Source organism: Radiomyces spectabilis (genome assembly GCF_025331425.1).
Source record: "Radiomyces spectabilis strain NRRL 2753 chromosome Unknown BYT42scaffold_13, whole genome shotgun sequence".
NCBI lineage: Eukaryota > Fungi > Mucoromycota > Mucoromycetes > Mucorales > Radiomycetaceae > Radiomyces > Radiomyces spectabilis.
This window is the reverse complement of record NW_026251938.1, coordinates 518,269-544,226: the sequence shown is the minus strand read 5'-3', so window position 1 is coordinate 544,226 and position 25,958 is coordinate 518,269. Positions and strand designations below refer to the sequence as shown.

Genomic DNA, 25,958 nt, shown 5'->3' with positions numbered 1-25,958 from the left:
TTGAAACAGCTTAAAACGCTGCGACAGAAAAAGTACTGGCATTCGCTTCTAAGTCTCAACTCGATAGATCATCTGCTTCCTTTTATTCGGAGAATGGTGTGTATTTCATCAGTTAATGACAGATAGTGTGGTCTAAAAAATGTGCAATTAGATACCTGAATTCAATCTGGTGGAGAATGATCCGGATCTTCAATGTGAGACGGTATACCACAGCACCACCACTGTGCATGCCTTTAGTATGAGCCCAGTAAGTTTTAACCGACATCAAGGGTCCGTATAGACTAACATAACTGGGTGCAATAGATGGCATCAGATACATTAGCAGTGGTGCTAAAAAATGAAATTCAAGAAATCGATCTGAACAAGGTGCAACGATACGGAGCTGTAAGTGAGAAAACATGGACAACACAATGAAAACCTGGTATGGGAACACACTTACTGAGAGACGGTATCCCCTTCTGCTGTGACGTCTTTAGCCGCTTGTAAGAGCTTTATCAATCTCGTCTCTAAGTCCCAGTCAGGATACGCATCCTGACAGCTATCCTGACTCTGAAGAAGACGACGGCGATGCGATGTCCTCGGACACGGAAATCGAAACGGGCATGAAAAAGTATGCACGTCGTCGAGGTGGTACAGCCAAGCATTCAAGCACTTCCACCCCGACTTCGGGTTTACCACCGAGTGCGACGCGCTCTCATCCGGATGAACCTTCTAAACCGTCGCAAAATCTTGGCCTGGATCATTTGCAAGATACCTTGAAGCGGTCGCTTGGTATGGGTAAGGCTTTTTCGAAACGCGAGTTGATTGACAAGTATTCATACTTGTTTTCATCTGATTACTCATCTTGCATATACATATATCTTAAAAAAAAACAAGGTTCTGATCATGCTCGGTCTCCTATTGGTACCAGCCCGGGTGGATCTTCGATGGACAGCGGGGATCGTGAACGAATGGTAAGCGTCGATTGGCCTGGAACACAGATGAAAAAAAGGGGGGTTTGAAAATGTGATATCTCATAGCCTGATGCATAGATCCTTCTTCGACGACCGATCGTTGCCACCTGTGCAGAGACGCATCCGCAGTTTCCATTTTACATCACAGGTGGTGATCCGTCGACAGGAGGAGCCAGTGCCATGTTATGGCAGTTTGGCCAAGAACGTGAAATCGCTACTTACTATGGTTGCCAAGACAAAACAACAAAGTATGTTATCACTGGGCGCGATAAAAAAAAAAAGCTGTCGTAACGCATGCTCACACGCTGATGATGTTGGGTTTGACAGGATTCACTTTGACCGTTTTGGACAAAAGTTTGGGGCAGCTGATATGCACGGTAACCTGTGTCTTTGGCGATTTGATTCACACGCTCATTCAGATAAACCGTACTGTGTGCGTATACATCATGTTATAATCTCCATGGGAAATATTGACAACCCTTTTTTTCGTCTCCTGATGATAGACTCTCAGTTGTCACTCGAAAGCTACGCGGGATTTCGCCTTTCTTGGTTCAAGTAGTGTAATTGCTACTGCCGGTACATCGACGACCATGAGTCGAAGGTAAATGCAGAGGAACGTAAAAATTTCCATATTTATCCTTTCTAATGTTGTATTGTCATGTTTTTTTTGACGTTTTAGAAGAGACAATGTTTGTATATGGGATACCCTGTTGCCGCCCCATAAAGCAATGGTCTGCGGTAAGTAACTGGAATAAAAACAACAACACTGATATTGTAACACTCATCCCTTTCTTTTTCATTTCTCTTATGACTCACATCCCCCATCACTCTCTCTTTTGCCCTATGGCCTCTGATGGCCCGTAAATAGCCTTGCCTGCGCATGAAAGCGGAGCTTATGCTATTGCTTATGACCCAAATCGTCACCTTTTATTCTCGGGAGGCAAACGTGGGGATATTGGTGAGTTTATCGATTACAAAACGGCAATCAGTGACCCAGAAAGAGTAACTGTGTGTGCATTTGTTTTTTCTTTGGTGGAAATGAAATCTAGTGGTGTCGGATATTCGGCAACGCAGTACAATGCATACCTTCACTGCTCATCATGCAAGGATTCGGTCGATTGCAGTAGACTTGTCGAATCAAGCCGTCATTAGTGGGTCGATTGACGGAGAACTAAAAGTAAGTTTTTTTTGGGACAATGGTGGAAATAAGATTTCGTTCTCGTCGGTGCATCCTCCTTATCGTCTTTTTGCATTGCTTGTCGTTCATTTTTTTTTTTTCGTCTGCAAAAAAGATCTGGGATGCAAGCACCTATAGATTACGCCAAACGTTTGACATTCAACCCCGTAACCGGTTCCTTACGTCAAGTTTCAAACACATACCTGTAAGTGATCGGCTCATCAAAGAGCAAAAAAAGGACCTTTTTTGGGTCTTTTTTTTTATTCGGGTCACACAAATTGATCTTGCAATATTATGCGCATATTTTAGTTGAAAGCTTTTGGTGTAACGCAAGTGCAGATGATGGATGACGGTTATGTCTACACATCGGGACCTGCTGGGGTACTCCGATGTCGTTCCTCCATGCACGACCATCTGTAAAAAGACATGAAGCAAATACAAATACCTATCATTAACATCCCATGGATATCATTGTGACCTTCTAAATGCCAAAAAAAAAGCTTCCACTCATGATGAGTTTATTTATCCAGAATAGGTAGATCCATGCCAAGCATTAAAAAAAAAGAAGGAAGAGAATGTTAACGTAATAGATGCATGGAGTTTACCAGCTATTGTAAAGTAAAATGAAAGAAGGAAAAACTATATTTTTTTGAATGTTTTGATTTTGTAGACATGAACATAAAACAAAGAAAAAATAATAATAACAATGACAGTAATAGTATTTATACTAGTTTGAATGGATGAGCTTATGTATACGTGCAAGACGGGGGTTGGTTCGATGAAAGATAATGTGTACAAATTTAGATTTGGAAACCCCAGATTTCGAGTTCAATGCATGAAAACTGAGGATGCGGCGAAAGTGCTTCGTTGTCAAACGTCGGACAAGGCTCACTGTGGCCTCTTTCAAGATCAGAATTAAGCCATAAACCGAATTTGCCATCTCTGAAAAAAAAGAGATTGACGTTAGTCACGAAATCAAAGAATTTACGAAAGTTTGAGTGAATACGGTACCCTCCGCCAAAGGCCACAAATGAAGGTTCGGAGACGATCATGTATTCGTTTTTTCCGGTCCAGGGAAAGACCTTGATTTTGGGTGGTGGGTGATGGGACGCATCCGGTACAACGGCATCGGTTAGTTTCCAGAGAAAACTATGACAAGCAAAAAGTCCGCATAAGTCGAGAGTTATTAGAACACAATACATCTTTTGCTTTCGCTTTCGATTCCTTACCATTCGCCTGTGCCGTAGAAGGAGCTACTGACATGCAATGGTTCGTTGAGATACGCACCAAACAGATGACTGTCTTCATCCTTGAGAACCAGGAGACAAGGGCCTTTGGCATCCTGCAGCATTGTATACAACGTTGACAGACTGGAGCCATGTTGGTCCAAGCTGTACAGCAAGTTCCATTGTTGCGCTAATCGGTACCGACGAGGTAAATAGGGCCGAAGTTGTTCGGCGGTGGATTCCACAAGAGCCGGGGCGGTATCAGGTCGACGATGAACGAGCTTGGGGGAGGGTAAAACGGCATCAAAATCGACGAATCGGATACGGGGCGAAGACGTGATGGATGAATAGCGAGTAGGGAGCTGACTGGCGGATACGAGTGCGCCCACGGCCGGTGAGCAGACGGAAGAGGAAGACACCGAGCTACTGTCGGTGGTGGTATTCAAGGTGGAAGACGAATTAATAGAACAGCAATCATCGTCGTCTTCATCTTCGTCCGTTTCTCCAGAAGGCGACTTGTTGCGACCGAGACAAATGTGATCTGGAAGCGCATCAATGGGTGTCGATGTCGGTGAAGGTTGCTGATGGCTGGAAATTACTGAGCTTTTGGTGATGGACGTAGTGGAGTGCGATTTATGGCCCAGTCGCGGTCGAGGCGCAGGTTTATTAATGCCTAAAAGAAGGTGGAACACTTCAAGGTTACCGAAAAGCTCATATAAAAAAAAAAAGGTCATCCATCCATTTTATAACATGTTCATTTTATCCAATATGTGAAGCACCCAACAACATCACGGAATCAGGAACGACAAAAGAACAAAAATAAAAAAGATGGTGGAGAATCTGATTATCTGTGTATGCTAACCTAGTAATTTACAGACAAATCGAGTAATGGGTGATGACTTTTTATCATCATAGTGACCATCGGTCACTGAACGATGAAGAGGAAATAATTGAGATTCAATGGCGGATGTTCGTGTAGGAAAACGTTTCATTCAAATAGGAAATAAAAGGGATGATAACAAGAAGATAAAATCAAGGAACCAAAAATAATAAAGATAAGAGAAAAGGAAAGAGAATCAGTACTTGGGAATGTTGCTCTTAACAAGAAAATAAGAAACCAGCCCCTATTTATACTTTACGTGGAAATGCAGCCAGATGCAGAATAGGAGCATCTCCAGCTGTTTCCGAATATTCTATACGGCTATCCTCTTTGTGCGTGTGCAAACCAAAAAATAACCCCTTCTTTCATCCGTCCTCTCTTCTTTGTTGCATCATTCAACGCCACCATTATTATTTTCCTTTTTATCTTTTTTCTTTATCACATTTTGGCAAAAAAGTTTTACATTTTCACAAAGTTATAAATTTTTGTCATGACAATTTATCAAGGCAACGATGGTGATCAACTTTTTTTTTTCTTTTTGACATTGCACCAAAAAAAATATTTATGGACTAACAAAAAAGATGGGGTGACAATGACTATTTGTTCTTCCATTCCGAAGTGATGACAGTTTCCTTCACAGGATCAATCTAACCGCGCATTCAAAAGAGCGTGTTAATAGTTTGTACTGAGCTTCCTGGGAGCCATGCAATCGATTGCGTTTATTATTCATGCATCTTACCTTAAAATACAAATAATCCACCTGGGGCTTATTGTAGTAGACAAGATAATAAGCTTTCTCGGGACCGCTGGCATTGGTCGACACGCCACCTTCACCCAATGCAATGCCTAAATATGGACCATTTCACATGCAGAAAAAAAAAAACACCAAAAACACAATAATATGCAAAAAGATGGTCATAAAGAAAAAAAAAAAAAAAAATGAGGGAACCAGGCGAAAGAAAAAAGAGAGTTAGAATTGAGTTTGAAATTTTTGGGAATCAGGTAGGTTCGTGATCCCATCTGCAGTTCATGGTAATGCATTGCTTCTTACCAGGCATAGTCGCTACAAAGGCTTGGTTGTCTCCCTCCAACTGGGGTGTCAATTCATCAGGTTTTCCAAAACGTGATAAAATATCAGCTGCAGGTGTACCAGGTAAACCAAGTTGGTCAGCTAAAGCCTACTTGACACACAATGAGAATTGAAAGCGTCACTTTAGTGGTGTTGCTCATTTGCACTTTCTTCATTCGTGACCTCAGCCTCCCTCTTTTTTTTTATTTGCCTACTTGCCATCATCACATTCTTCTTCTCCTCGCTGTCGTGTTCAGCGCGCAATGACTGGAAACGTTGACCCAAAGTATTGAGATTGTCGGACATGGTGTTACTGGTGTAGTTCTTGTTGTTGAAGACGAAGATTCTTGGTAAGCTTTTTACGCTTCTTAAAGAGGGTTTGAAGACGAAGTAAGATGTAGCAAAAGAAAACAAGGCAAAGAGAAAGCAGAACCGAGTTGGTTTCCATGATGAAAATGGCTCCGCGCCAAATAAAAAAGGAAAAAAAAAAAGAGCGTCGCTGGGGCAAAGTCTCACGGAACAAAAAATGACGCAATGTTTGGTTGGCAAGAGTTGTCTCCTTTTTGGTCTAACACCGAAAAGACAAAAATAAACACAAAGATCTAAAAATGGGCAAAACAACAGAAATGCTGGTATGACAATGATTTGAATTTATGGATTTACAAAAAAAAAAGAAGGTCAGTTCCTTTTTTTCTTTTTTCTGAATAAAGTTTCTATTTGCATAACGCGACCGTCAATTTGTCGGAAACCTTGGTTGTTTCAACATTTTCGGGAAGCTCGCTTTCGGTCTTGACCACCTTGACGTCGTTGGTACCCTTGGCCAAAGTCATAATGACATGCTTCTCACTGGCAATCAAGTCAGCCAAACCAGCATCCGAAGTATATACATAGGCTGTTGGAATAAATAAATAAATAAAAAGACCAGAATGAGTGATTGCATGATTTGGATATCTTTGTTTGAGCAACACGCATTTACCTTCATTATCCTTCTTCTTATTCAGTTGCACGGCCAAGCTACGGATAGCCTTGACCACGTCAAACACGAGATCAAAGTTCTTTTCAGCTTCGCTGTCAATGAAGCTCTTTTCTTCCACGGGATATTTCGCCTTGACAATGGTTTCGGTCTTGTCACCGGGACGACGGCCCAGACGCTGGAACAATTCTTCCGTGACAAAAGGCGTGAAAGGATGCATCAACTTCAGACCGGCTTCAAGACAAGTATACAAAGTGTTACGAGCCGCCAATTGACGCTTCGCCGCTTCTTCATCCCCGGTGGTATCGGCATCACACACAGGCTTGATAGCCTCAATATACACATCGCAAAGTTCATACAACCAGAACTGATAAATGGCATTGGTGGCAGCAAAGAAATTGCGTTCTGCCAATCCCTTGTTGGTGTCCACGGCAGCTCGGTTGAGCTTGTTCAAAATCCACTTGTCCACCAACGACTCGGCACCGGTAGGCTTCATTTCAGCCACAGGCTTGAAATCATCGCCCAACTTCATCAAAGCAAATCGAGTAGCGTTCCACAACTTGTTACAGAACTTGCGGTAACCTTCGACACGCATGATATCCAAGTTGATGTCACGACCACCCGTAGTGTACGCACACAAAGCGAAACGAAGAGCATCGGTACCACACTCAGGAATACCCTTGGGGAAATCCGATTTCTAACAAAACAAAAAAACCATTCATCGTCTCAGAGCCTTATTTTCCCCAAAAAATGTTGATGTGCAGCGCTTCTTGTTTACCTGGCCATTCTTGGCTTTCTCAACTTCACGAGGGTCCAAGTTGCCTTCCATGAGCTTCTGATGAAGACCGTCCAGAGTGATACCTTCAATGACATCAATAGGATCAATGACGTTACCCAACGACTTGGACATCTTGCGACCGTGAGCGTCACGAATCATGGCGTGACAGAAAATTTCAGAGAAAGGCACTTGACCCGTCAACTTGATACCCAACATCACCATACGAGCCACCCAGAAGAAAAGAATATCCCAACCAGTTTCCAACAACGAAGCAGGATAGAACTTGGCCAAATCTTCGGTCTACAAGAAAAAAGGAAAAGTTGAGTGATAAGGACGTTAAAGCCGATGATATTCATTCCAATTGTTTTTTACCTGATCGGGCCAGCCCATGATGGAGAAAGGCCACAAACCGGACGAGAACCATGTGTCGAGCACATCGGGATCTTGTTCCAAGGTAAACTTCTTACCGGCGAACTTGGCTTCGGCAGCAGCTTGAGCGGCGGCTTCATCTTGACCGCTGACCCAGTAGTCGTTGTCGGTCAATTCATGCGATTCACCTTCCAAACGAACAAAGTAGGCAGGAACGCGGTGACCCCACCACAATTGACGCGAGATACACCAATCTTGAATGTTTTCCAACCAACGGAACCAGTCACCCTCGGACGACTTGGGAGCAATCTTGAGCTTACCATCATTCACGGCCTGGATCGCTTCCTTGGCCATGGATTTGCAATCCAACCACCACTGAGGCTTCATCAAAGGTTCAATAATATCGCCCGACTTTGAGCACACGGGCACCGTCATAGGGTTCTCCTTGACACCGACAAACAATCCCTTGGCCTTCAAATCTTCGACAATCTGATTACGAACGTGGAAACGCTTCATGCCTTTGTAGGGACCGGCCTGGTCGTTGAAGGTACCGTCGTCGTTCAAGATGTTGATGAATTCGAGGTTGTGGCGTTTACCGACTTCGTAATCGTTGAAATCGTGAGCGGGCGTAATCTTGACGGCACCGGTACCAAAGGCCATGTCAACCGCAATATCGTCCGTCACAATAGGGATGCGACGACCAGAAATGAAAGGATGCACCACGAATTTGCCGTGAAGGTGCTTGTAACGTTCGTCGTTGGGATGAACCGCAATGGCGGTATCACCCAGCATGGTTTCAATACGGGTAGTGGCTACGACCACACGTTCATCGGAACCTTCAACCAGGTAAGCGAATTCGTTGAGCACACCAAATTCAAATCGTTCCTCAGGCTCATAGCCAGGGACATGCAACAAAGTGCGTCCGGCCAATTCCTTGTTCTCGACTTCCAAATTGGAAAGTGCCGTGTTCAAACGCACACACCAGTTCACAAGACGATTGGCACGGTAAATAATGCCTTCGCTGTGAAGACGGACAAAAGTTTCACGCACAGCTTTGGAGCATTTCTACCAAAAGAAAGAGAGAAAAAGGAAGATTCGACATGAATACAAAAAGCACACAAGAGACCACATGGATTCCGCGGTTCTTACATCATCCATGGTGAAAGCAGCTCTATCCCAATCAAAAGAAGCACCCAAACGGAAGAACTGTTCATAAATTCGGTCACCATATTTCTCCTTCCACTTCCACACTTCAGCAATGAACTTTTCGCGACCCAAATCGTGACGGGTGGTCTTGGATTCATTCCATAATTTACGCTCGACAACGGATTGACAAGAAATACCGGCGTGATCGGTACCAGGGTTGAACAACACCGTCTTGCCCAACATACGGTTCCTATAAAAAAAAAAAGGTAGTGAGCGGCTTCCGACACCCCATGGAAAAAGACTGTAAGTGACGCGAAACAAACTTACCATCGGACCAATGTATCCTGAATAGAGACAGTCAATGCGTGTCCAATGTGAAGCGAACCGGTAACGTTGGGTGGGGGAGCAGGCACGACAAAGATACCCTCGGGCTTGGGCTTACCGTCCTCGGTAAGTTCGGGCTTGAAATAACCTTGCTTGACCCACCAGTCGTACCAAGCCGATTCCACAGCAATAGGGTTGTAACCATTGGCAATAGGTTCGGTCATGTCTACAAAAATAAGTTACGGTTTAGCAACACGGGACGCAAGGAATAAAGTTTCGCTTGGTAACATACCCTTCTTTTCACCCTTAGGTGTCTTGTTGACGAAAGCGGGAGCGGGAGCGGCCTTGGTAGGCTTCTTCTTCTTCTTTTCCGCGGATTCAGTCTTGCTGGCGGCTGCCTTGGCTTCTTGAAGCTAATTTCGAAACGTGTCAAAAATGGAACATGCTTATTGACAGTTCATACTACTAGTCTTTTTTCTTTCTTTTTACCTTGGCTTGCTTGGCAGCAAATTTGGCCAATTTGGCTTTACGTTTTTCCTCATTCTTGGCCTCATTCTTGGCCTTCTTGGCAGCAGCGGCAGCTTCGGCTTCGCTCAGTTCCTGAGGAGGATGCACTTGTTCTTTGGGATCAGCAGACATGCTTCTTTCAATCGATTCAAAGCAAGTGAAACGAAGTGCGAGCAGAAAATTTCTGAGCCAGTTTTTCAGCCACAGTCAAAGTGAGTCACAGACCCTACCTATGCAGGCACCTCGGGCGGGAAATTCTTGACACATGATCCAACCACCGACATCCAACTCACATAACTATCGTCAGGTCACCCCGTAAATGTCATGGCACTTTATGCTGTTGTCTCGCTGAAACGTTCTTAGAATCAAGGCCCTATCATAGCAAGCACGCCAGTCACCGTATCATTCCTCCAAGGTCATGTAATTTTGGTTTACTGGCCACAGTTTTGTTGCGATACAACTGGGCAGCAATCTGATTACCCGCTACACAGCTTGCAATCAATGTGAGGTGTCGTGTCGACTTGCTTTGACGGAACTTGGGATGGCTGTGATTTCAAGAGCCTACGTCGATCCCCATGGCGCGCCATCACAAGCCACAACCGCCGATTGGGCGGAGAATGAAAATATACAAAAGTGAAGAATGCACGATTTGGGCACTGCACCAGCACTGAGAATAGCACTTGGAGCCCGCCATGAATGTTGAATTCTCTGCTCACGGAGAGGTGACTAGGAAGAACAAATTGTAAAATCTCTAACTGTTCCTGATTCTATCTTATTGACAGCACCTGGAAAAGGATATGTTTGCGGGATTGGTCACCAGTCTGGCCTTTCATAGCGAATCTATTCTGTTGGCCGGTCACGGACCATGCCTCAAAGTGTTCAATGTTCAAACCGGCCAATTGTTAGCATGCGAGACCGTTCTACCACATAATCGTATTCATCGCATTGTTCTGGGTAAGCTGGCCTTGCTGTATTTTTCGGTCGACTTGTCGTTCAACGTATTAATATTCGATTTCTGATAGTTCCCGAAACCCGTGACGACAGTGGCGTGCAGACGAGACGATTGGCAGTATACGGATCAAAATATCTCAGTATACTTCAGCTCGAGATTTCCGAGACTGCAGCCAAGTGAGTGCTGATCTTGAAAATGTAATGGCATGCGTGATGGAAAAGCTCAACGTGGACGGGTTTTAGGGTCACGGTTGAAAAAGCGTTTGGTCCTTTCTGCGATTGGATCATGGATGCGCAGTGGCTTACGGAAGAGGTGAGTGGTTGCATTGATAGACCAGGAAATAAGAAAATCGGGGAACTCAAATCGTTCCATTGTCAATTAGGACGAATATCGCGATCAGATGGCTCTTGCGTTTGCGCATAATTTTGTCGATGTCTACGATCTCAGTGGCTCCGAAGCCCAGCGCTTGGATCATGTTCAATGCCAAGTTCGATGCATCCTGTAAGTATGGATAACCGTTGAATAGAGAGAGCTAATTGCTAAGGCATTGGATAAAAGATATGCGGCACGATTCTACGGCAATACGCGTGACACCTTGATTCTGGCATCAGGCACTGTGTTCAACGAAGTGCATCTTTGGAAACCCAGTGAAAGAAATGAACAAGGCGATGGCGTTGTATATAAAAATTTGGCGGGACATGAAGGCGTCATTTTTGGTGTTGGATTCAGCCCTGACGGATCCATGTTGACAAGTGTCTCGGACGATCGTACCATTCGTGTATGGCCGTTGCACGACACCAACACCAAACAATCACCCCAAATCATCTTTGGACACACCGCACGCGTGTGGGATTGTCAGTTTGTCGACGAATACTTGGTCTCGATTTCCGAAGACACCACATGCAGAGTTTGGAAGAATCTGTTAATGAGTCAGAACGACGGCGATGATGACGTTAATACCGGAATTGATGGGTTGGCCTGCTGGGAAGGTCATGCCGGTAAAAATGTATGGAGCTGTGCGATCAGTCCCGAACATCAGATCGTGGCCACCGGTGGACAGGATTCGGGAATTCGATTGTGGTCGTTGGTGTCCATCAAGGAAAACAAAATTGGTACAAAGATATGCGTCAATATCCCACGGAGAGTGGTTCTCTTACGTTTCATCGATAGATTCTGAAGACGATCTAGCATGTATCTCATTACCCACTGCCGTGGATAGCTATGTCCATACGCGCAACGACTTTATCCGTAATTTTAGCGTCATTCATCAAGATACGGTCCTTGCCATGTCATCGGAAGGGTAAGCTCACACTGGCGCTGGACACTTTGGCTCAGATCATGTTGACTAAACTCTTGGGCCACAGGCATCTGTTGAAATACAGCGCCGCTTTGATCGATCAACCTTGGCAGTTGCTGTACCATGATGAAGCCTTCCGCAATTACTCCATCATGGAAACGTCCACGTGTGGTCAGTTGGTGGTGATGGGCAGTATCACCGGTGACTTGGTGTTCCTTAGCCCCGACAATAGTTTTACGGTAACATTCTACCCTTGTAGCGTTGGATGTACGTCTCTGATCCGAATAATTCTGCTCTAGCCTCTCAAGACAAAAACTCACGCCAACAAGGTTTTTGAACTGTTTGTCGAAAAGTCAAAGGGTAAGAAAATCAGAAAATGTTGTTTGCCGTCCTATTGATGCTGACATTGTGACATGACTTGCAGATGAACACGTATTCTATGTGATTTCGTACGCTTTCCATGACGATATTCATTTTCACCGACTTGATATTTCGAATCCGAGCAATGTAAGAAATAGCGAGCCTTCATGAAAAAAGTTCCACCCAGCAATTGATCCCAAATTTTGAATTTTCTATAGCCCACTTTGACCACTTTGTATACGTTGGACTTGCCTGCCGAGCGTACAACGATCATTTCCCTGGCGGTTGTGGAAGAGGAAAGCCTTTTGATTTGCGGTTCTCGTGAAGCGGCGTTGCTTATTTATCGTCTCCCCCATCTCGAAGGGACTTTGGGCGAACCTCTCAAAATCACGCCGTCGATGCAATTGAGACGAACCCACGGACGACAAGCAATCAGCTCGGTAGTGATCAAACCTAAACAAGGACAAGATACAAAAGGCGTTACTTTCTGGACCACGGGACGGGATGGTTGCTATATTCAGTACAGCCTGAGAAGTCTGTTGTCGGAGGGCGATGTTCCTGGCCATACCGAAACCCAGTTGGGAATTGCTAGTCGTGGCGATACCGTGACTGAGAGCCAAGATTTGCACCTCGAAAAGGTGTACCGTAACAAGGTCACCAAAGGTTGGTTAGAGCGTGTCGTCTACCTGGACGGCGAACTGCTGTTGCTCGGTTTTTACCGTAAACGGTTCTTTGTACACAACGAAACCAAAAACTTTGAGGCAAGTATCCATACACTAAAGAATACCGTTCTTGCCACTGACTAACTCAGCTCCTCTTCGCAGTTGATTTCCGTGGCGTGCGGTGGTGCTCATCGACGTTGGCAATTCACCGCTCAGGATGCCAAGCTGGATAAAGCGACGTTTGCGTTTATCCGAAAAGAACAAGTAAGCTGACACCTGCATGATCGTGCAACATGGAGATAGACCCACTGATCCGTATTTTCGTCAGTTGTATGCTTACTTCCGTGACGGCGCCACGATTGGCGGCGGATTTGATGAAAGCATTCTTCAGGTAATAACGCAGATAGGGAAATTATGGTAGTCTGCCACTCACGAAAAGACGTAGGAAAACTATCACGGTCGTGAAGTGAGAGCGATCGAATATCTCAGTAGGTTTACATATTCATTGAAAGAAAATGTGATCCAAAATCTTATGCTGCCGTAGATCTTTTCCCAGAAATGAAGAACGATGCACCGTTGATTTTCGCCACCGGCGGTGAAGACACACTTCTTCGATTGCAACAATGTAATACCGAGATAATGATACACCGCAAATCCTGTTGACTGATAGAGTCCTGATAGATATGCCGACGGCCAAATCCGGATTTGTGACCCTTGCTAGCATTCGTAAACATAAATCGGTCATCAAGAGTGTGGCGTGCAGTAAAGGTTTGTTGATCAATCAAAATATTTCTTTTTGCCCTACATTACAATAATTCACACCGAGTCATTTGCCATTCCAGGCCTTGTGACACTGCTGTTCACGAGCGGTGCGACGGAAGAGCTTCGGTGCTGGAAACTCGAAGCAACACTACCAGAGGATCCACGTCAGACCTTGGATATGAAATGCCTCGAATGGGCAACCTGTCCATCTGTCAGGTAGATTTCGATCTCACAGGAATATGGGAAAGCATCTTTGTTTGACATGACATGTAGTGAGGACCTGGAAACACGAATTATGGATATTTCTGTCTTTGCCATTGATCCAGCAAGAGGTCTGCATATTATTGGAGCGGTCTACTCTGACGCAATGATTCGAGTAAGTTACCAACCCTTATCTTTATCATTTTGAAGTTTGTGAATCTAATACCTCTCAATAGATCTGGTTGTTTAATGAAGCAACGCGAAGATTTTCTATGGTCATCGACGGTACTTGGCACGCCAAATGTATTCTACAGATTCAGCACGTCCTTGTTGCAGGTAAAAAAAAAAAAAAAAAAAAAAAAGAAGGGAAGAGAATGCATGACCATGAACGTATGTGTAATGAAATTTTTTGCTAATTGCTTGCAGATAACGATGGATCCAACCGTATTCTTTTCTTCACGTCGGCAACCGACGGAAAAATTGCGTTCTGGGATGTGACGCGAGAACTGAACGAGGCGGTTCACGCAGTGGATGATCTGGATACAGATCATGCTCGACCGGCTTTTAAATTGACAGAGCCCTTCTACCATTATCAGGCCCATATGTCGGGTGTCAACGCACTGCAAGTGCAATTATATCAAGGTAATTGGGCGTGCCTGCCGTCCCTGCCGTGCCGAAACAGATGCGGTTCAACTCATGCGGTTATTAGGAAATCAACTACTTTTTGTCACTGGCGGGGATGACAATGCACTTGTTGCTGCTCTGTTCGAACTCCAGGATCAACATGTGCAGTCTATTGGGGAACGCTGCACAATCCCAGGTGCTCACGCTTCCTCCATTACAGGCAAGTTGATTTTTTGACTAATGTGCACGGTTGTTGTACCGCTTTTTTGTTCACACTTTTTTTCTGTACCATTGCAGATCTCCGGTTTGTGAATGATTCGGTGTTTTCCATATCCACCGATCAACGATTAAATCAGTGGGCTTTGGAGAATCGAGGCCCTCAAGGAGTGTCTCTCAAACTGATCAATGCAGCGTACATGGATGTTTCTGATCCATCTGCCATGGATGTCATTGCCGTCAAGTAAGTTCTTTTTTTTTCAAATGCGCATTCAGACACTGAGGTTGACTCGGTCTACTCTTTTCCTTTTTCTCGTCGTTTTAGTGGCGAAATCCATGTGGCTGTTACCGGCATTGGCTTGCAGAGTATACGATATCCCCAATAGAGTTTCAACAAGTTTTCGTTTATAGATAATTTTGTACAGACATACATCGAGAAAGTGTAATAAAAAAAAAAGGCCAAAGGGAAAAGAAAAGCGTTCTATCTGATTTAAAACATGCATGCATTGGAAAAGGAAAAAAGAAATAGATGTGATCATTTTAACCCTGGCGTTGCTTATGCTTCTTGTTCTTGCTGCAGACAACAAACAGTTTTCCTCGTCGTCGAACGGTGGTACATCCGTCGCAGAGCTTCTTGACTGAAGATCGTACTTTGAAGGTGCGCATAAGGTTCAGCATCACCGGTGAGTTTTGCTGTCGCACTTGAGAAAAGACCGACTGCGTGAATTTCGTTAAGAAGGACATGGTGACGGACGGACGTAAAATGGAGGTGTGGATTTTTTGGGAATCGCTCAAATAGCTTGTTATGTTAATTCAAAAAGAAAACAAAGCTGGGATGGAGCGCTGAGTTCGAAAAAGACAGGGCTGTGACTCTCTTCTTCCCACTGCCCTCCCTTCATCAAGTCCGACCGCCACGATCGCCCTGCATATTTGACTTTTTTTTTTTTTTTCTTTCTTGTCTGCCTCATGTTTCGACCTACGGCACGGAAATTAGTTGGACTTCCATTCTCCCGTCCTAACTGCGGACGTTCGCTGCTTCTGTCTGCGGCTAGTCGTTCGGTAGCAAGCCGATCGTTCATTCTGCCTGCGGCTCATGCTGCTGTAGTTCAAAAGGGACCGCGTCGCATACGACCGGTGATGGCCGGTTGGCTACTGTTCACTGCGGGCGTAGTGACTGTAGCTGCCACTGCGGAAACTATCTACGCCCTTGAAACCAATGGTAAACCATTTGTTTTTCCTTACAACATGCTTTTTGCTTGTGAATTCACACTGTGATAAATGAAAAAGGAACGGGCGATTTGATATGTCAAGCCATTATTCAGGGAGACCTTAAACGATTGAAAAAGTACAATGCTGTGAACAAAATGGTAAACATGGGTTATATACTCATCTTGATCAATTATTCATTTAGACTGGCGGAAGATCCTAATTTTAGTGCCAACGTGTATCATCGGTACGGATGGACGCCTTTGGTAAGCATAATTTTTTTAAACCCCTTTGTAAAAAATCACCAATGGCGAATCAAACAGGGCTCAAATACTTATTCAACTATTGACTAGCAAGTCGCGGTGATCCAGGATAACGAACAAATGGTTAAATTCTTGCTGGAAAAGGGAGCAGGTGAGAGCCATTTATTTGAAAAAGAGGGGACAGAACCCATCAAGCATAGTAATTGTATTGACCTTGGATTGATCGGATTCATGCAGATCCCAATTTGGAAGACCATTACTATCCACGATCGCACCAAGCGGCCAACATGCGTCAAACTGACTTTTCGGAAGATCTTTTGCCTTACCGTGATTATCGAGAATACACCGCATTGCACTATGCGATGATCATTTGCAATCCAAACATTGTGAAGCTTCTACTGGATCATATGGCAGATCCTTTGACGCGCAATTCGCATGGACTGACTCCGCGCGAATACCTTTATTACGTAGAACGATTCACCGGCGAACATAATATCGAAATTGAGAACATGTTGCGAGGTAAGATCATGATGCAAACCTTGGCCAGTCAAAGAAAAAAAAGCGTACCCTTCTAACTCGAGACACAGCCAAGGAAGCGAGCTATCCGGCAGAAAAGGCAGCCCATGAAGAACGCCAAAGAAAGCTGCAGCTGCAAAGAGAAAAGGAGTACCGTAAGAAGCATCCACTGGAAGATGCTCTCAAAGCCCGTATTGTGGGACAGTTGGGCCCCATTCATGCCTTGGCGAGTGCCATCCGCCGTAAACAGAATGGATGGCATGATGAAGACCACCCACTGGTCTTTTTGTTCTGCGGATCTTCCGGGGTTGGTAAAACCGAATTAGCCAAAGGTAAAACTCTTTTGATGCACGTACGGACATCACTTGAGTCGATAGAAAAAAAAACTCATCTTTTTCATCATCAAGCCCTGGCTGCGTACCTGCATGGAAATGAGATGGACAAGGGATTCATCCGTATTGATATGAGCGAGTTTCAGCACAAGGTATGAATCATGGAGACCTTGAACGGAAGTGACCCTGATTACAATGATGGAACTTGCTCTGTGGATAACGAGGATTGTATCACCTGATTCCTTTCTTTTTCTCTTTAGCATGATGTCTCCCGATTCATTGGCTCTCCGCCTGGTTACGTCGTAAGTGTTGCTCACAACCCTGTATCAAACTTGAGACATTGATTATGCATTTTTTTTTCTAATTTCTACCAGGGATATGATGAAGGAGGTCAATTGACAGAAAAATTGAAAGAATGTAAGCAACGGGATAATGTAGTATTTGGCCGACTCCCTAATTCTGTAATTGATTAGGTCCTAATGCGGTGGTGCTATTGGATGAGGTGGAAAAGGTAAGAAGCGTGTGATCTATTAGGATCCTTGAGCGATTTTGTTTTATTCGTCAAGGCTGGTTTCTGAATGGGCTATTTTTAGGCACATCCCGACGTATTAGGAATTATGCTGCAATTATTTGATGAGGGACGGATCACGGACGGCAAAGGTACGACGGTGGAATGCAAGGAAGCGATTTTTGTCATGACGTCCAACTTGGCCCAGCATGAAATTGCCGACGAAGCAGAGTTATTACGTCTTGAAGCGTCGGTGGCTTCGGATGCTCAAACGACCGGCACGGTGTCTGCCACGGCTGTCAACGGTTTGGATGTGGCAAATGCGTCGTCGGACGATAATGACGATGACGGCCAAATTTCGTTATCACGACAGTTTATCGAAAAGATGATTTATCCAATTTTGTACAATCATTTCAAACGCGACGAATTTCTCGGTCGAATCAATGAGGTCCTGTTCTTTTTGCCGTTTAGCGAGGACGAATTGCGAGAAATTACGCTGCGAGAATTGGGTCGGTGGGCTGAAAAGGCAAGAACACGTCATGGCATTACCATGACGTGGGATGCCGACGTGGTGGATGTGTTGGCCCAAGGGTACAATATTCGGTATGGCGCACGCAGCATCAAATACGAAGTGGAGCGTAAGGTGGTCAATCTGATTGCCAAAGCCAACGAAAACGACGATGTGATGAATGGCGGACGCGTGCACGTGGTCATCGACAGCCGAAAACGCCGTCTCTGTAAATTAGAAATACCAGAACGAGGCTCAGACAACACCAAACCTGCCGGCTCAGGTTGGTTTGGCAGCAAGAGATAAGCACCACTGTCATCTATCCATCTTTTTTGTTATTTTACTGGGTATTAATACAAAAAAAAAAGATAACAATATCCTTCCTCTCTTTATATTTTATGATATATACAGGAAATGGTCTCCTTATTCTTACAGACGAGGAAAGGAAGAGGAAGAACTTGGTGAAAAAAGGAATGGATGAGCAAGTGCAATTGAAAAGAAAGATCTAGTAAAAAACTACAAAGTGGGAATAAGGGTGGTAGTAAAAGGAAAAGACTTATTGATCGATAAAGATTGTGTATGTCAAACCACCAATGAGACCGCCCACCAATGGTGCAAACATGGGGACAAAAGCATAATAGTCGCGAATAGAGAATACGCCGGTGCCCCATCCTGCGAGGGCAGTGAAGAGACGTGGACCGAAATCACGCGCCGGGTTGAGAGAAAAGCCGGAAGTGTAACCTAAAGCGAGACTGATAGCCATGATACCGGCTGCGATCATCACACCTTGAGCGGTGCGAAAAGGTAAATTGTTGGGATGACCTGATACCATGACAACAAGCAGGAGCAGGGCCGTGCCGACGATTTCGGAAGCGACGGCCGCGGCTGTACCGACGTACAACGGCGGATAGGTTGCGAAAATATTGGCGGTACCTTTGTCGCCGAGAATCTGACGCACACCTCCGTCAAATTCGTTAATGGCCGGCTGAATAACCGAATACAGCAAAGCGGCGCCGGTGAAAGCGCCCAAGATTTGGGCAAGGATGTAGGTGGGTACTTTTCGACTGGGGAATCCACTAAAGGCCCAAAATGTCAGGGTGACAGCAGGATTGATGTGTGCTCCCTATAACAAGCATCCCATTAGAGTTGGAAAAGTTACCAAAAAAGCGTAAAATGGGAATAGTACAAGGGCAAGGGATGAGTGGGGAAAGAAGGAAAAAAGAGATCGACGGTTTTTTCTTTTTTAAGGCTTCATACTTACGGAAACATGTCCTGCAACACAAATTGCGACAAGGACAGCGAGACCATTGCCAAGGGATGAGGTTAACCAAGACTTATAAGGGCCAATATTGAGGATCTGTTCAGCGGAAATGCCGCAGGATAATAGGATGAGGACCAAGGTGCCCATATACTCGGCCAAGAATTCCCGGTGACGATTGCGCAAAGCACGAAGACGAACGATGACACTCTCGTAACGACCGACAGGAGAAGATTCGTTGGAATAGCCTGAATAATTGACAATTTCTTCGCGATTGAGTGGATGATTTTCGAGATCAATGATTTTTGACATGTTTTTGTAAATTAGATATAGAAGTTAAAAAAGGCAAAAAAAAATGCACAAGTAAAGGATAGGAAAGGAAACAGGAATAAGTAAAGAAAAGGACTAGAAAAGGTACCATGGGATGATCCTCGGGTTTAAATAACGTCAAGTCTGTGCAATAAGGAGATGGTGGACTAAATAAAAAAAAAGCCCCAACCGCTCACTCTTTTATATCTTGCTTTTTTTTTTTTCTCCTGTCGCTTTTTTATTCCTCTTTTTCTTTTTTCTCTTCCTCTTTTCTTCCCGGAAAATGCCTTAATCGTCACTAGCAGAAAATATAGCATCGAAGCAAAGTTTAAGAAGAAGGATAGTAGAGTGAAAGAAAAGCGTTCAAGGTTGGCGGTGTAGCAAACGATGCGAAAAAGTTGAAGAAGAAGAACAGTAGACTGGTGATGATGATGATAAACAAGATGAAACTACTTGCCTTGATATCCATTCTGTAAAAGTGGTTCTTGTTCATCGCCGAGGGTGATGGACGAACTGGAAGGCGAGTACCATCGAAACTTGCCCGTCATTTTATCCCAGGAAGAAGTGGTCATACCGGAAAGTGAAGAGATACAGAAGAAAAGAAGGTAGATAAAAACTCAGAAGGTCCGTTAGAAGGCATAAAATACGCACACAAGGTCAGAAAATAGCCAGGTGGCAAAAAAAAAAAAAAAGATAATTAGGATCATCCGCTTTCCTTATCCGGCATAGCATCAACATCAAACTTTCCACCCCTTCATTGTGTCAACGATAACACGTACATACATGCTGTTGACAGCTTTTTGAACCGGTGCGAGTGGAAACGGATAGACCAATGGGCAAAAGGGAGGAAGTTCGATCCAGTGATACGGAGTTGCTGCTGTGAATGAGTCATTTTTTTCATGCCTCGGTATGGAAAAAAGGGTTCATGAAGCAACAAAAAAAAGTGGGCATGGGCTGGACCAGCCTGCTATTTGCTGCCAATGAAATCCCCGCCCAATATAGATTTTTAATGAAGCGAAATTTATTTATTTTTTCGGTTCGCCATCAATATGGGTGATGATAAAATTCTGTAGGTTTGTCCCTCCGTCAGCGGTAACAGGTGAGCACAGAAACGATGAATTCGGATTTATCTGTGTCACCATCCTGAGAAGTGTTCGATGTAAGCAGCATGTCAGAAGAGACTGCATGTTTGATTGTATGTCCGTAAGACCGATTCAGGGGCGGAACCGTTTAACAGCTGTAAAGCGATTGCAATTCATCCGTTTCATTTCCACGTATTGCTTTTTCATTTTTGGAGTCACTCCCATGATCACCAATAAAGCTTGATGAATTGCAACAATTGACACATTTTTCCAATCGTTATCCGTGCGCAGTACACGTTCAACGAACGATGCCATAAAGAGAATTGAACAAAAGCGAAAAAAAAAGTCGACGGTACCACAGAGCCAGAGTTCAATGACAAAAAAGAGGAATCAAAACAAGCAAACAACTTTTTTCATCTCTTGAAAACTCTTCATTTTATTACATTGGATTCATGAATTGCAAAAACAATACATCCTTTGATAGACTGATGAAATCAATCCTTGATATATTTCTCTTTTTGCTTACAAATGAATTCACTGGAGTAGGCCCAGATATGGAAAGGAGAGGTCGAATTGCCTACTCGGCACCGCCATGACTGTTTCCATCTGGGAAATTGTGTATCCTTCCTTCTGTATCGGAACGCAAAAATGGAGTGAGCGGAGTTACTCCGGAAAATCAAGAAACATGCATGCCACTGGAAAGCCACCCCCAAAGTTTTGGGAGGAAATAAAGCAATGGAGCTGAGTCAGATACTATGCAATTCACAAGTCGGTGCGAATCTGATAAATGCGCAAATCCAGATCGAAACACGAATGCATCTACTTTTGGGCGAGTGGGGTGGGTGGTACAAAACCGAAAAATCGAAACCTAGCAAAAGAGGAAATGGGATGATAAAACGGAGATGGATGGTCAGCGACGAAAACGGAAACAAAAGTCATATCAGGCAATCTCAGAGGTGGAAGCGGGGAAACAAACCTCTCGATCATGGTGTGTGCACCAATCATTTTGAAATGAACAGCGTCATTTGGCCGCCCTCGCCTCAGCATGGAGCTGTGGAAATTACAAAAAGTGACACCAAAATTAGAAAAGCGAGAATTCGACGCAAAGCTGGGCCTTTGGGCTCTTTTCCTCTTTTCTCTCTTTTTTCTTTTCACACCTTCTAAAAACAACACAAAAAAAAAAGTTAATTTTATACAGTTTAAAACCCTCGATCTCTTCTTTTTTATTTTTCATCTAAAAAGCTTCCATGCTCTTGGTTAACATGGGCGCCGGAAAACATCAAAGCAATGCTTTTCTTCGTTCCACGAAATCCAGTGGTAAAAAGAAGCAGGTCGATAGCGAAGCGAAAGCCGCTGCGAAACAAAAAAAGACCCAACACGATGATATGGAAGCCCTTCAAATCACGTTTTACGAGATCGAATCATGGATTGAGAAAACTACCCCTGTCCTGGCTCGAATGACCAAAGAACTCGATAAAGCCTCACATCATTTCGAAAAAAGACGAAAAGAAATGAAAACACAAGACCCGGAAGACTCCCAACAACATCCACCATACCAGCAACCGCTGCTACAACAACCATATGCATTTCCATCTCAACAACAACAACCGCAGTCATCGCATTTTCAATCATCCTCTATTCCCGATTCTCATTCATCCCATCTTCCAGATACAGCCATGTTTCAACCTTTACCGACCCCTCGTCATGAACAGCAGCAGCAGCAGCAGCAGGGCATGTCCTTGTCGTCTTCGGCCGCTGCTTCCGCAGAAATGAACGATTCCATGCAGTGGATCTTGTCGTTTCAGCCAGGCAACTCGTTGCGTTTGGAAACCAATATTACTTCCATTGATCAACTTGTCGAAGCCGTGCACAAGATTCGTTTGCTTACGGATCCTGACAATGCAACGGTGCCTGCGTGGTTGCCCAGTTATTCGTCCGACGACATTCTGGGCTCTTCATCGTCGGCTATCGATTTGAGCGAACCGGATCCCTGCACGGAGTACTGGCACAATGCCATCTGTCGACGGCCGCAATCGTGCCTGGAAAAATACAAGCACGGCGACATGAATTTTAGTCGACTGACGGAGGATGTGTCACCGAATGTCCTTCACCATATTTGTCAAGTCTATTGGGATTGTTTACATCCCAAATTCTCGGCTGATTGGTCCACTTTCTGGGACCGATCCGGTGATCCCAAACGCAATCAGGTCTGCATTGATTCCGGCCTCGCCATCGTCTTCCTTCACATTGTGCGTCACCGCAAAGACGCCTGCGCCAATGCCAACGATATCTCCTATTATTACTACGATCGCGCGCGGGATGCCCTGATGGATTTTTTTGATACCCCGGACTGCGCGACCCTGGAAACGTTGCTAAATCTATCCATGTTTTGTATCCTGCGCAAGCAGCATTCCCAGTCGAGAATCTATATCAGTCTGGCCTATCGAATGATGTTGGAGATGGGCATGCATCGCCGCGCAAGATTACCGTCGTCACGGATACTGCGGAAAAAGTACATGAAGCTGTTCATGGTGCTTTTTTACAACGATATCAGCAGTTCGGTGTATTCTGGCGAGCCCAGTCAAATTGATGACGAAGCGTGTGATATCGATTTTTACGAAATTATCTCGCTCAATACCGAGTTGATGGAATCGGGCGAAATGAATTACGATGACAAGACGATTGCCAAGGAAACCTTTTTTGCTCACTTGTTGGAATTGGCGAAAATAGGTAAACGCACCATTCGCATGGTCCGCGAGTACAAGGAACAGCATCCGAAACACCATCGCACGGGCGAATTACCTCCAAGGTGGGCGAAACGCGTCCAGGCAGTGGAAATTGCCCTCGCCCAGTGGTTCGAACGTTTACCAGAAGATTACCGGGCCGATCCTCAACCGCCGCTCACGCCGTATACCCCCATTTCATGGGACAAAATGGATGCGCAAGCGCTGAGAGAACAATCGGCGTTGCTGCTCATGCTTCAGTATCAAACGCAATGGATCCTTCTCCACAAATCATTCTTGTTACCGAGTGGCAGCTCGTCTTCACCTTTCCCCTCACCCATGGACACCCCGTCGCCCCGTACCCCGCCCACTTCCTCGAGCCCACCTCCCCAGCAATTTGCTGATCGATCGCATGCTATGTGTCTTGATGCAGCGCATCGTATCGTGGTCATGGCGGAAATTATCACTGATCGCTACGGCTGGTGTGTTTGTCAGCAATTCATCAGTTGTATTTACCAAGCGTCCACGATCTACTGTCGCAATGCGTTATCCAAAGACGATCAGCTTCGCCAAGATGCCAAGTGCATGATTCAACGTATCATTCGTGTGCTGGCCAGCAGTCGCGTCAACTACAATGGGTTGCCGGATGATCTCACGGACTGCCTCAACGAATTCCTGGCCAGTCACGGCATGCAAGCCATGAATGAAGACAAGGAAGGATTCACGCTGTTCGACGAACTGTTCTCGACGGCGGCCGAATTGCCGGCGTTCAAGGGATTCAATGATACGTTGTACAACTCACCTCACAATCACAAACAGTGCTTACTGCAATCATCTTATCGTTCTTCCACCAGTCCCACAGGTCAACCACCGTCCGATGTCGTTATGCCATTCAGTTTTGACCATGCCATGCCGACCAAAGCCATGACGATGGATCTCCAAAACGAAGCAACCAACTGGAGGTGAGAAAAAACAACGCTTTCACTTTTATGCAAGGGCAAATGAAGCAAGAAATTGGGGGAGGAAGAAAAAAAAAACACAAGATAAACGAAAGAAAAAAGTTGATTAAGAACTTGTCTTTGGACCTTACTCTATAGATGCAAGTTTTCATCCGCTCAAGCGAATCGGCGTGTGCTTTAATATTCCATTTTCCCTTTTTCTTTTTTTCTACTTTGCATAATCTTGTTTACCGTGTTCTTTTACTACTACCATTTGTCTATTTAGTCTTATTTTTGTAGCATATCATTACTCTCATCTCTCTTCAGTGTCTTTGTCTTCCTCTCTTTTTTGTTTATTTATTTGGTGCATTTGGTCTACATTAAAGAACGGCTCTGCCATCCTACTAAATTTTCAGCTGAGAATGAATGCGAGAATGACCTGAAAAGGGGGGTTGAAATTCGATTTGTGAAATGGCCAGTGTTCCACATTTCCTTTTTTTTTTAAAAAAAAATCGTAACCGTCCTTCATCTGTCATTCTTCTTTCATTTACAGAGTGTGTGATTGACTTGCGATGCTCGAAAGTATAAAGACGATGACCAATCATCTGTATAATCAATGCTGCCAGTATGCTGAGCATGCCAGTGTTGCTGTGTTACGGAAAGGTCGGATACCTCGCCATTTAGGGTTTATTCTAGATGGCAATCGACGATACGCACGAAAAGCGGGAGCTTCCAGTACCAAGTTTGGTCATTACGAAGGATTTAAGCAACTGGAGAAAGTGCTTGATATTTGCATGCGCCTTGGAGTGGAAACTGTTACCGTCTATGCATTTAGCATTGAAAACTTTAAACGATCAGCGGATGAAGTCGAATACCTCATGGAATTGTTTTGCGAAGCATTCTCTGGTTTTTGCGAAAACAAGTACGTGAACCGAATGGCGACTCTTGCTGCACAATTCGATGACTGATGAACTCTGATTAGTGCTCTGGTTGACGAGTATGAAATCTGTATTCGTTTCCTTGGCAAAGTTGATTATTTACCAGCCCACGTCGCAGCATTGGCACGGAAAGTGATGGAGCACACAAAGCATAATAAAAAGTAAGTGAATGCCAGTCGTGGGGCAAGGGTGAATGGGCAACTCACTGACATGATATCATGTTGATGTGTTTTTTGGTAGACGAGTATTCAATATATGCTGTCCTTACACATCGAGGGATGAAATGGCCACAGCCATACGAGAAAACATTCAGCTTGTGCAACATGGGCAAATGGCCAAAGAGTAGGTGACACATTGTTCACAGGATAGAAAAAAGGTTGCTCATCACTTGCTTATTCTATAGAGATCTCACCGAACAAACCATTGCCGATCATTTATTCACAGCCACTTGTCCTCCGCTGGATATCCTGATTCGAACTTCCGGAGAAGTTCGACTGAGTGATTTTCTGCTATGGCAGGTACGAACTTTGTTTTCGATTCTGGGATTGACAGCGGATCACTTATTAAATGTACTCGTTTTCTGCTTCTTTTTATTTTTACATAGGCAAGTCAAGGTTGCCATATTCAGTTTGTCGACTGCTACTGGCCAGAATTCTCTCTGTGGAAACTGCTGCCTATCCTTCTCGAATACCAAATATTTCATGATTCCCATGCTGCCACTACGTCGCAGCAAGACGTACAATAACTTTTACATTCTCGTCTGTTGATCGCTCCAAACAGTACACACAGTCGCTTGTAAAACGCACTTACTTTACTGATCTCCAAGTGTGCATCTATTTTTTTGTGTTGATAGGTTTTGTCTTTGTCCATATTTATTTATAAATCTATAGAAATGTTGAAT

At 44.4% G+C, this 25,958-nt stretch overlaps 10 protein-coding genes across 10 annotated transcripts; 5 read left to right on the top strand and 5 right to left on the bottom strand.

Moving 5' to 3' along the window:
* The first annotated feature begins 105 nt into the window (after positions 1 to 105).
* On the top strand, positions 106 to 2,704 carry BYT42DRAFT_109800 (WD40-repeat-containing domain protein). Its single transcript, XM_051562093.1, has 10 exons — positions 106 to 384; positions 477 to 953; positions 1,032 to 1,201; positions 1,281 to 1,386; positions 1,457 to 1,554; positions 1,633 to 1,691; positions 1,822 to 1,911; positions 2,003 to 2,130; positions 2,246 to 2,335; positions 2,440 to 2,704. Exons 1-10 carry the CDS (start codon positions 304 to 306, stop codon positions 2,548 to 2,550), a joined length of 1,410 nt encoding a protein of 469 aa, XP_051419661.1. The 5' UTR covers positions 106 to 303; the 3' UTR covers positions 2,551 to 2,704.
* A 226-nt stretch (positions 2,705 to 2,930) lies between these two features.
* Positions 2,931 to 3,568, bottom strand: BYT42DRAFT_503084 (TLDc domain-containing protein; the record flags this gene model as incomplete). The annotated part of the gene is made up of 3 exons (XM_051564875.1): positions 2,931 to 3,072; positions 3,142 to 3,279; positions 3,360 to 3,568. Coding segments are annotated over 3 exons (489 nt in total), but the record flags the coding sequence as incomplete, so codon positions are not given.
* Positions 3,569 to 4,645: 1,077 nt separating this feature from the next.
* Positions 4,646 to 5,804, bottom strand: BYT42DRAFT_584381 (uncharacterized protein). The gene is made up of 4 exons (XM_051569870.1): positions 5,525 to 5,804; positions 5,288 to 5,414; positions 4,976 to 5,082; positions 4,646 to 4,883 (listed from the first exon to the last, which is right to left on the bottom strand). The coding sequence occupies exons 1-4, from the start codon at positions 5,609 to 5,611 to the stop codon at positions 4,833 to 4,835; spliced, it is 372 nt and encodes a 123-aa protein (XP_051419659.1). The 5' UTR covers positions 5,612 to 5,804; the 3' UTR covers positions 4,646 to 4,832.
* A 5-nt stretch (positions 5,805 to 5,809) lies between these two features.
* On the bottom strand, positions 5,810 to 9,571 carry BYT42DRAFT_538745 (valyl-tRNA synthetase). Its single transcript, XM_051565519.1, has 8 exons — positions 9,385 to 9,571; positions 9,188 to 9,308; positions 8,899 to 9,121; positions 8,575 to 8,821; positions 7,429 to 8,490; positions 7,057 to 7,356; positions 6,282 to 6,975; positions 5,810 to 6,197 (listed from the first exon to the last, which is right to left on the bottom strand). Exons 1-8 carry the CDS (start codon positions 9,532 to 9,534, stop codon positions 6,019 to 6,021), a joined length of 2,976 nt encoding a protein of 991 aa, XP_051419658.1. The 5' UTR covers positions 9,535 to 9,571; the 3' UTR covers positions 5,810 to 6,018.
* A 50-nt stretch (positions 9,572 to 9,621) lies between these two features.
* BYT42DRAFT_109420 (WD40-repeat-containing domain protein) lies at positions 9,622 to 14,939 on the top strand. Its single transcript, XM_051562091.1, has 23 exons — positions 9,622 to 10,124; positions 10,185 to 10,356; positions 10,425 to 10,530; positions 10,597 to 10,666; positions 10,737 to 10,855; positions 10,913 to 11,466; positions 11,525 to 11,654; positions 11,719 to 11,890; positions 11,951 to 12,011; positions 12,076 to 12,158; positions 12,230 to 12,772; positions 12,836 to 12,937; positions 13,002 to 13,064; positions 13,119 to 13,161; positions 13,218 to 13,298; positions 13,355 to 13,441; positions 13,516 to 13,651; positions 13,709 to 13,811; positions 13,873 to 13,972; positions 14,063 to 14,278; positions 14,346 to 14,480; positions 14,558 to 14,720; positions 14,802 to 14,939. The coding sequence occupies exons 1-23, from the start codon at positions 10,095 to 10,097 to the stop codon at positions 14,860 to 14,862; spliced, it is 3,330 nt and encodes a 1,109-aa protein (XP_051419657.1). The 5' UTR covers positions 9,622 to 10,094; the 3' UTR covers positions 14,863 to 14,939.
* On the bottom strand, positions 14,916 to 15,361 carry BYT42DRAFT_584374 (ribosomal protein L36-domain-containing protein). Its single transcript, XM_051569869.1, has one exon. It carries the CDS (start codon positions 15,218 to 15,220, stop codon positions 15,017 to 15,019), a length of 204 nt encoding a protein of 67 aa, XP_051419656.1. The 5' UTR covers positions 15,221 to 15,361; the 3' UTR covers positions 14,916 to 15,016.
* An 81-nt stretch (positions 15,362 to 15,442) lies between these two features.
* On the top strand, positions 15,443 to 18,115 carry BYT42DRAFT_617445 (P-loop containing nucleoside triphosphate hydrolase protein; the record flags this gene model as incomplete). The annotated part of the gene is made up of 11 exons (XM_051572185.1): positions 15,443 to 15,695; positions 15,764 to 15,821; positions 15,888 to 15,948; positions 16,036 to 16,096; positions 16,183 to 16,464; positions 16,533 to 16,793; positions 16,869 to 16,945; positions 17,054 to 17,095; positions 17,168 to 17,210; positions 17,267 to 17,304; positions 17,387 to 18,115. 11 exons carry the CDS (start codon positions 15,443 to 15,445, stop codon positions 18,113 to 18,115), a joined length of 1,905 nt encoding a protein of 634 aa, XP_051419655.1.
* Positions 18,116 to 18,240: 125 nt separating this feature from the next.
* BYT42DRAFT_109128 (aquaporin-like protein) lies at positions 18,241 to 20,190 on the bottom strand. Its single transcript, XM_051562090.1, has 3 exons — positions 19,834 to 20,190; positions 19,071 to 19,315; positions 18,241 to 18,932 (listed from the first exon to the last, which is right to left on the bottom strand). Exons 1-3 carry the CDS (start codon positions 19,946 to 19,948, stop codon positions 18,366 to 18,368), a joined length of 927 nt encoding a protein of 308 aa, XP_051419654.1. The 5' UTR covers positions 19,949 to 20,190; the 3' UTR covers positions 18,241 to 18,365.
* Positions 20,191 to 21,564: 1,374 nt separating this feature from the next.
* Positions 21,565 to 24,530, top strand: BYT42DRAFT_109011 (uncharacterized protein). The gene is made up of 2 exons (XM_051562089.1): positions 21,565 to 24,102; positions 24,286 to 24,530. Exons 1-2 carry the CDS (start codon positions 21,706 to 21,708, stop codon positions 24,319 to 24,321), a joined length of 2,433 nt encoding a protein of 810 aa, XP_051419653.1. The 5' UTR covers positions 21,565 to 21,705; the 3' UTR covers positions 24,322 to 24,530.
* On the top strand, positions 24,420 to 25,932 carry BYT42DRAFT_108954 (di-trans,poly-cis-decaprenylcistransferase). Its single transcript, XM_051562088.1, has 5 exons — positions 24,420 to 25,041; positions 25,102 to 25,218; positions 25,298 to 25,399; positions 25,461 to 25,575; positions 25,662 to 25,932. Exons 1-5 carry the CDS (start codon positions 24,692 to 24,694, stop codon positions 25,800 to 25,802), a joined length of 825 nt encoding a protein of 274 aa, XP_051419652.1. The 5' UTR covers positions 24,420 to 24,691; the 3' UTR covers positions 25,803 to 25,932.
* The last annotated feature ends 26 nt before the right edge of the window (positions 25,933 to 25,958 follow it).

What these genes read in the sequence shown, in the direction of transcription:
- BYT42DRAFT_109420 (XM_051562091.1), top strand. Translation starts at nt 10,095, where the DNA reads ATGAATGTTGAATTCTCTGCTCACGGAGAG. An exon ending in TTGATGAAAGCATTCTTCAG is followed by an intron (nt 13,065 to 13,118) that starts GTAATAACGCAG and finishes GAAAAGACGTAG; the next exon opens with GAAAACTATCACGGTCGTGA. An exon ending in TCAGCACGTCCTTGTTGCAG is followed by an intron (nt 13,973 to 14,062) that starts GTAAAAAAAAAA and finishes AATTGCTTGCAG; the next exon opens with ATAACGATGGATCCAACCGT.
- BYT42DRAFT_109800 (XM_051562093.1), top strand. Translation starts at nt 304, where the DNA reads ATGGCATCAGATACATTAGCAGTGGTGCTAAAAAATGAAATTCAAGAA. An exon ending in TGCCAAGACAAAACAACAAA is followed by an intron (nt 1,202 to 1,280) that starts GTATGTTATCAC and finishes TGGGTTTGACAG; the next exon opens with GATTCACTTTGACCGTTTTG. An exon ending in TCGACGACCATGAGTCGAAG is followed by an intron (nt 1,555 to 1,632) that starts GTAAATGCAGAG and finishes TTGACGTTTTAG; the next exon opens with AAGAGACAATGTTTGTATAT.
- BYT42DRAFT_584374 (XM_051569869.1), bottom strand. Translation starts at nt 15,220, where the DNA reads ATGTCCTTCTTAACGAAATTCACGCAGTCGGTCTTTTCTCAAGTGCGA.
- BYT42DRAFT_109128 (XM_051562090.1), bottom strand. Translation starts at nt 19,948, where the DNA reads ATGACCACTTCTTCCTGGGATAAAATGACGGGCAAGTTTCGATGGTAC. An exon ending in TTTACAGAATGGATATCAAG is followed by an intron (nt 19,316 to 19,833) that starts GCAAGTAGTTTC and finishes TCAATTATTCAG; the next exon opens with GCTATTCCAACGAATCTTCT. An exon ending in GTGTTGCAGGACATGTTTCC is followed by an intron (nt 18,933 to 19,070) that starts GTAAGTATGAAG and finishes TGCTTGTTATAG; the next exon opens with GGAGCACACATCAATCCTGC.
- BYT42DRAFT_538745 (XM_051565519.1), bottom strand. Translation starts at nt 9,534, where the DNA reads ATGTCTGCTGATCCCAAAGAACAAGTGCATCCTCCTCAGGAACTGAGC. An exon ending in CAGGATACATTGGTCCGATG is followed by an intron (nt 8,822 to 8,898) that starts GTAAGTTTGTTT and finishes TTTTTTTTATAG; the next exon opens with GAACCGTATGTTGGGCAAGA. An exon ending in AGAAAGCCAAGAATGGCCAG is followed by an intron (nt 6,976 to 7,056) that starts GTAAACAAGAAG and finishes TTGTTTTGTTAG; the next exon opens with AAATCGGATTTCCCCAAGGG.
- BYT42DRAFT_108954 (XM_051562088.1), top strand. Translation starts at nt 24,692, where the DNA reads ATGCTCGAAAGTATAAAGACGATGACCAATCATCTGTATAATCAATGC. An exon ending in CACACAAAGCATAATAAAAA is followed by an intron (nt 25,219 to 25,297) that starts GTAAGTGAATGC and finishes GTTTTTTGGTAG; the next exon opens with ACGAGTATTCAATATATGCT. An exon ending in GTGATTTTCTGCTATGGCAG is followed by an intron (nt 25,576 to 25,661) that starts GTACGAACTTTG and finishes ATTTTTACATAG; the next exon opens with GCAAGTCAAGGTTGCCATAT.
- BYT42DRAFT_584381 (XM_051569870.1), bottom strand. Translation starts at nt 5,611, where the DNA reads ATGTCCGACAATCTCAATACTTTGGGTCAACGTTTCCAGTCATTGCGC. An exon ending in AGAAGAAGAATGTGATGATG is followed by an intron (nt 5,415 to 5,524) that starts GCAAGTAGGCAA and finishes TGTGTCAAGTAG; the next exon opens with GCTTTAGCTGACCAACTTGG. An exon ending in TGGATTATTTGTATTTTAAG is followed by an intron (nt 4,884 to 4,975) that starts GTAAGATGCATG and finishes ATGCGCGGTTAG; the next exon opens with ATTGATCCTGTGAAGGAAAC.
- BYT42DRAFT_109011 (XM_051562089.1), top strand. Translation starts at nt 21,706, where the DNA reads ATGCTCTTGGTTAACATGGGCGCCGGAAAACATCAAAGCAATGCTTTT. An exon ending in ACCATGCCATGCCGACCAAA is followed by an intron (nt 24,103 to 24,285) that starts GCCATGACGATG and finishes TATAGATGCAAG; the next exon opens with TTTTCATCCGCTCAAGCGAA.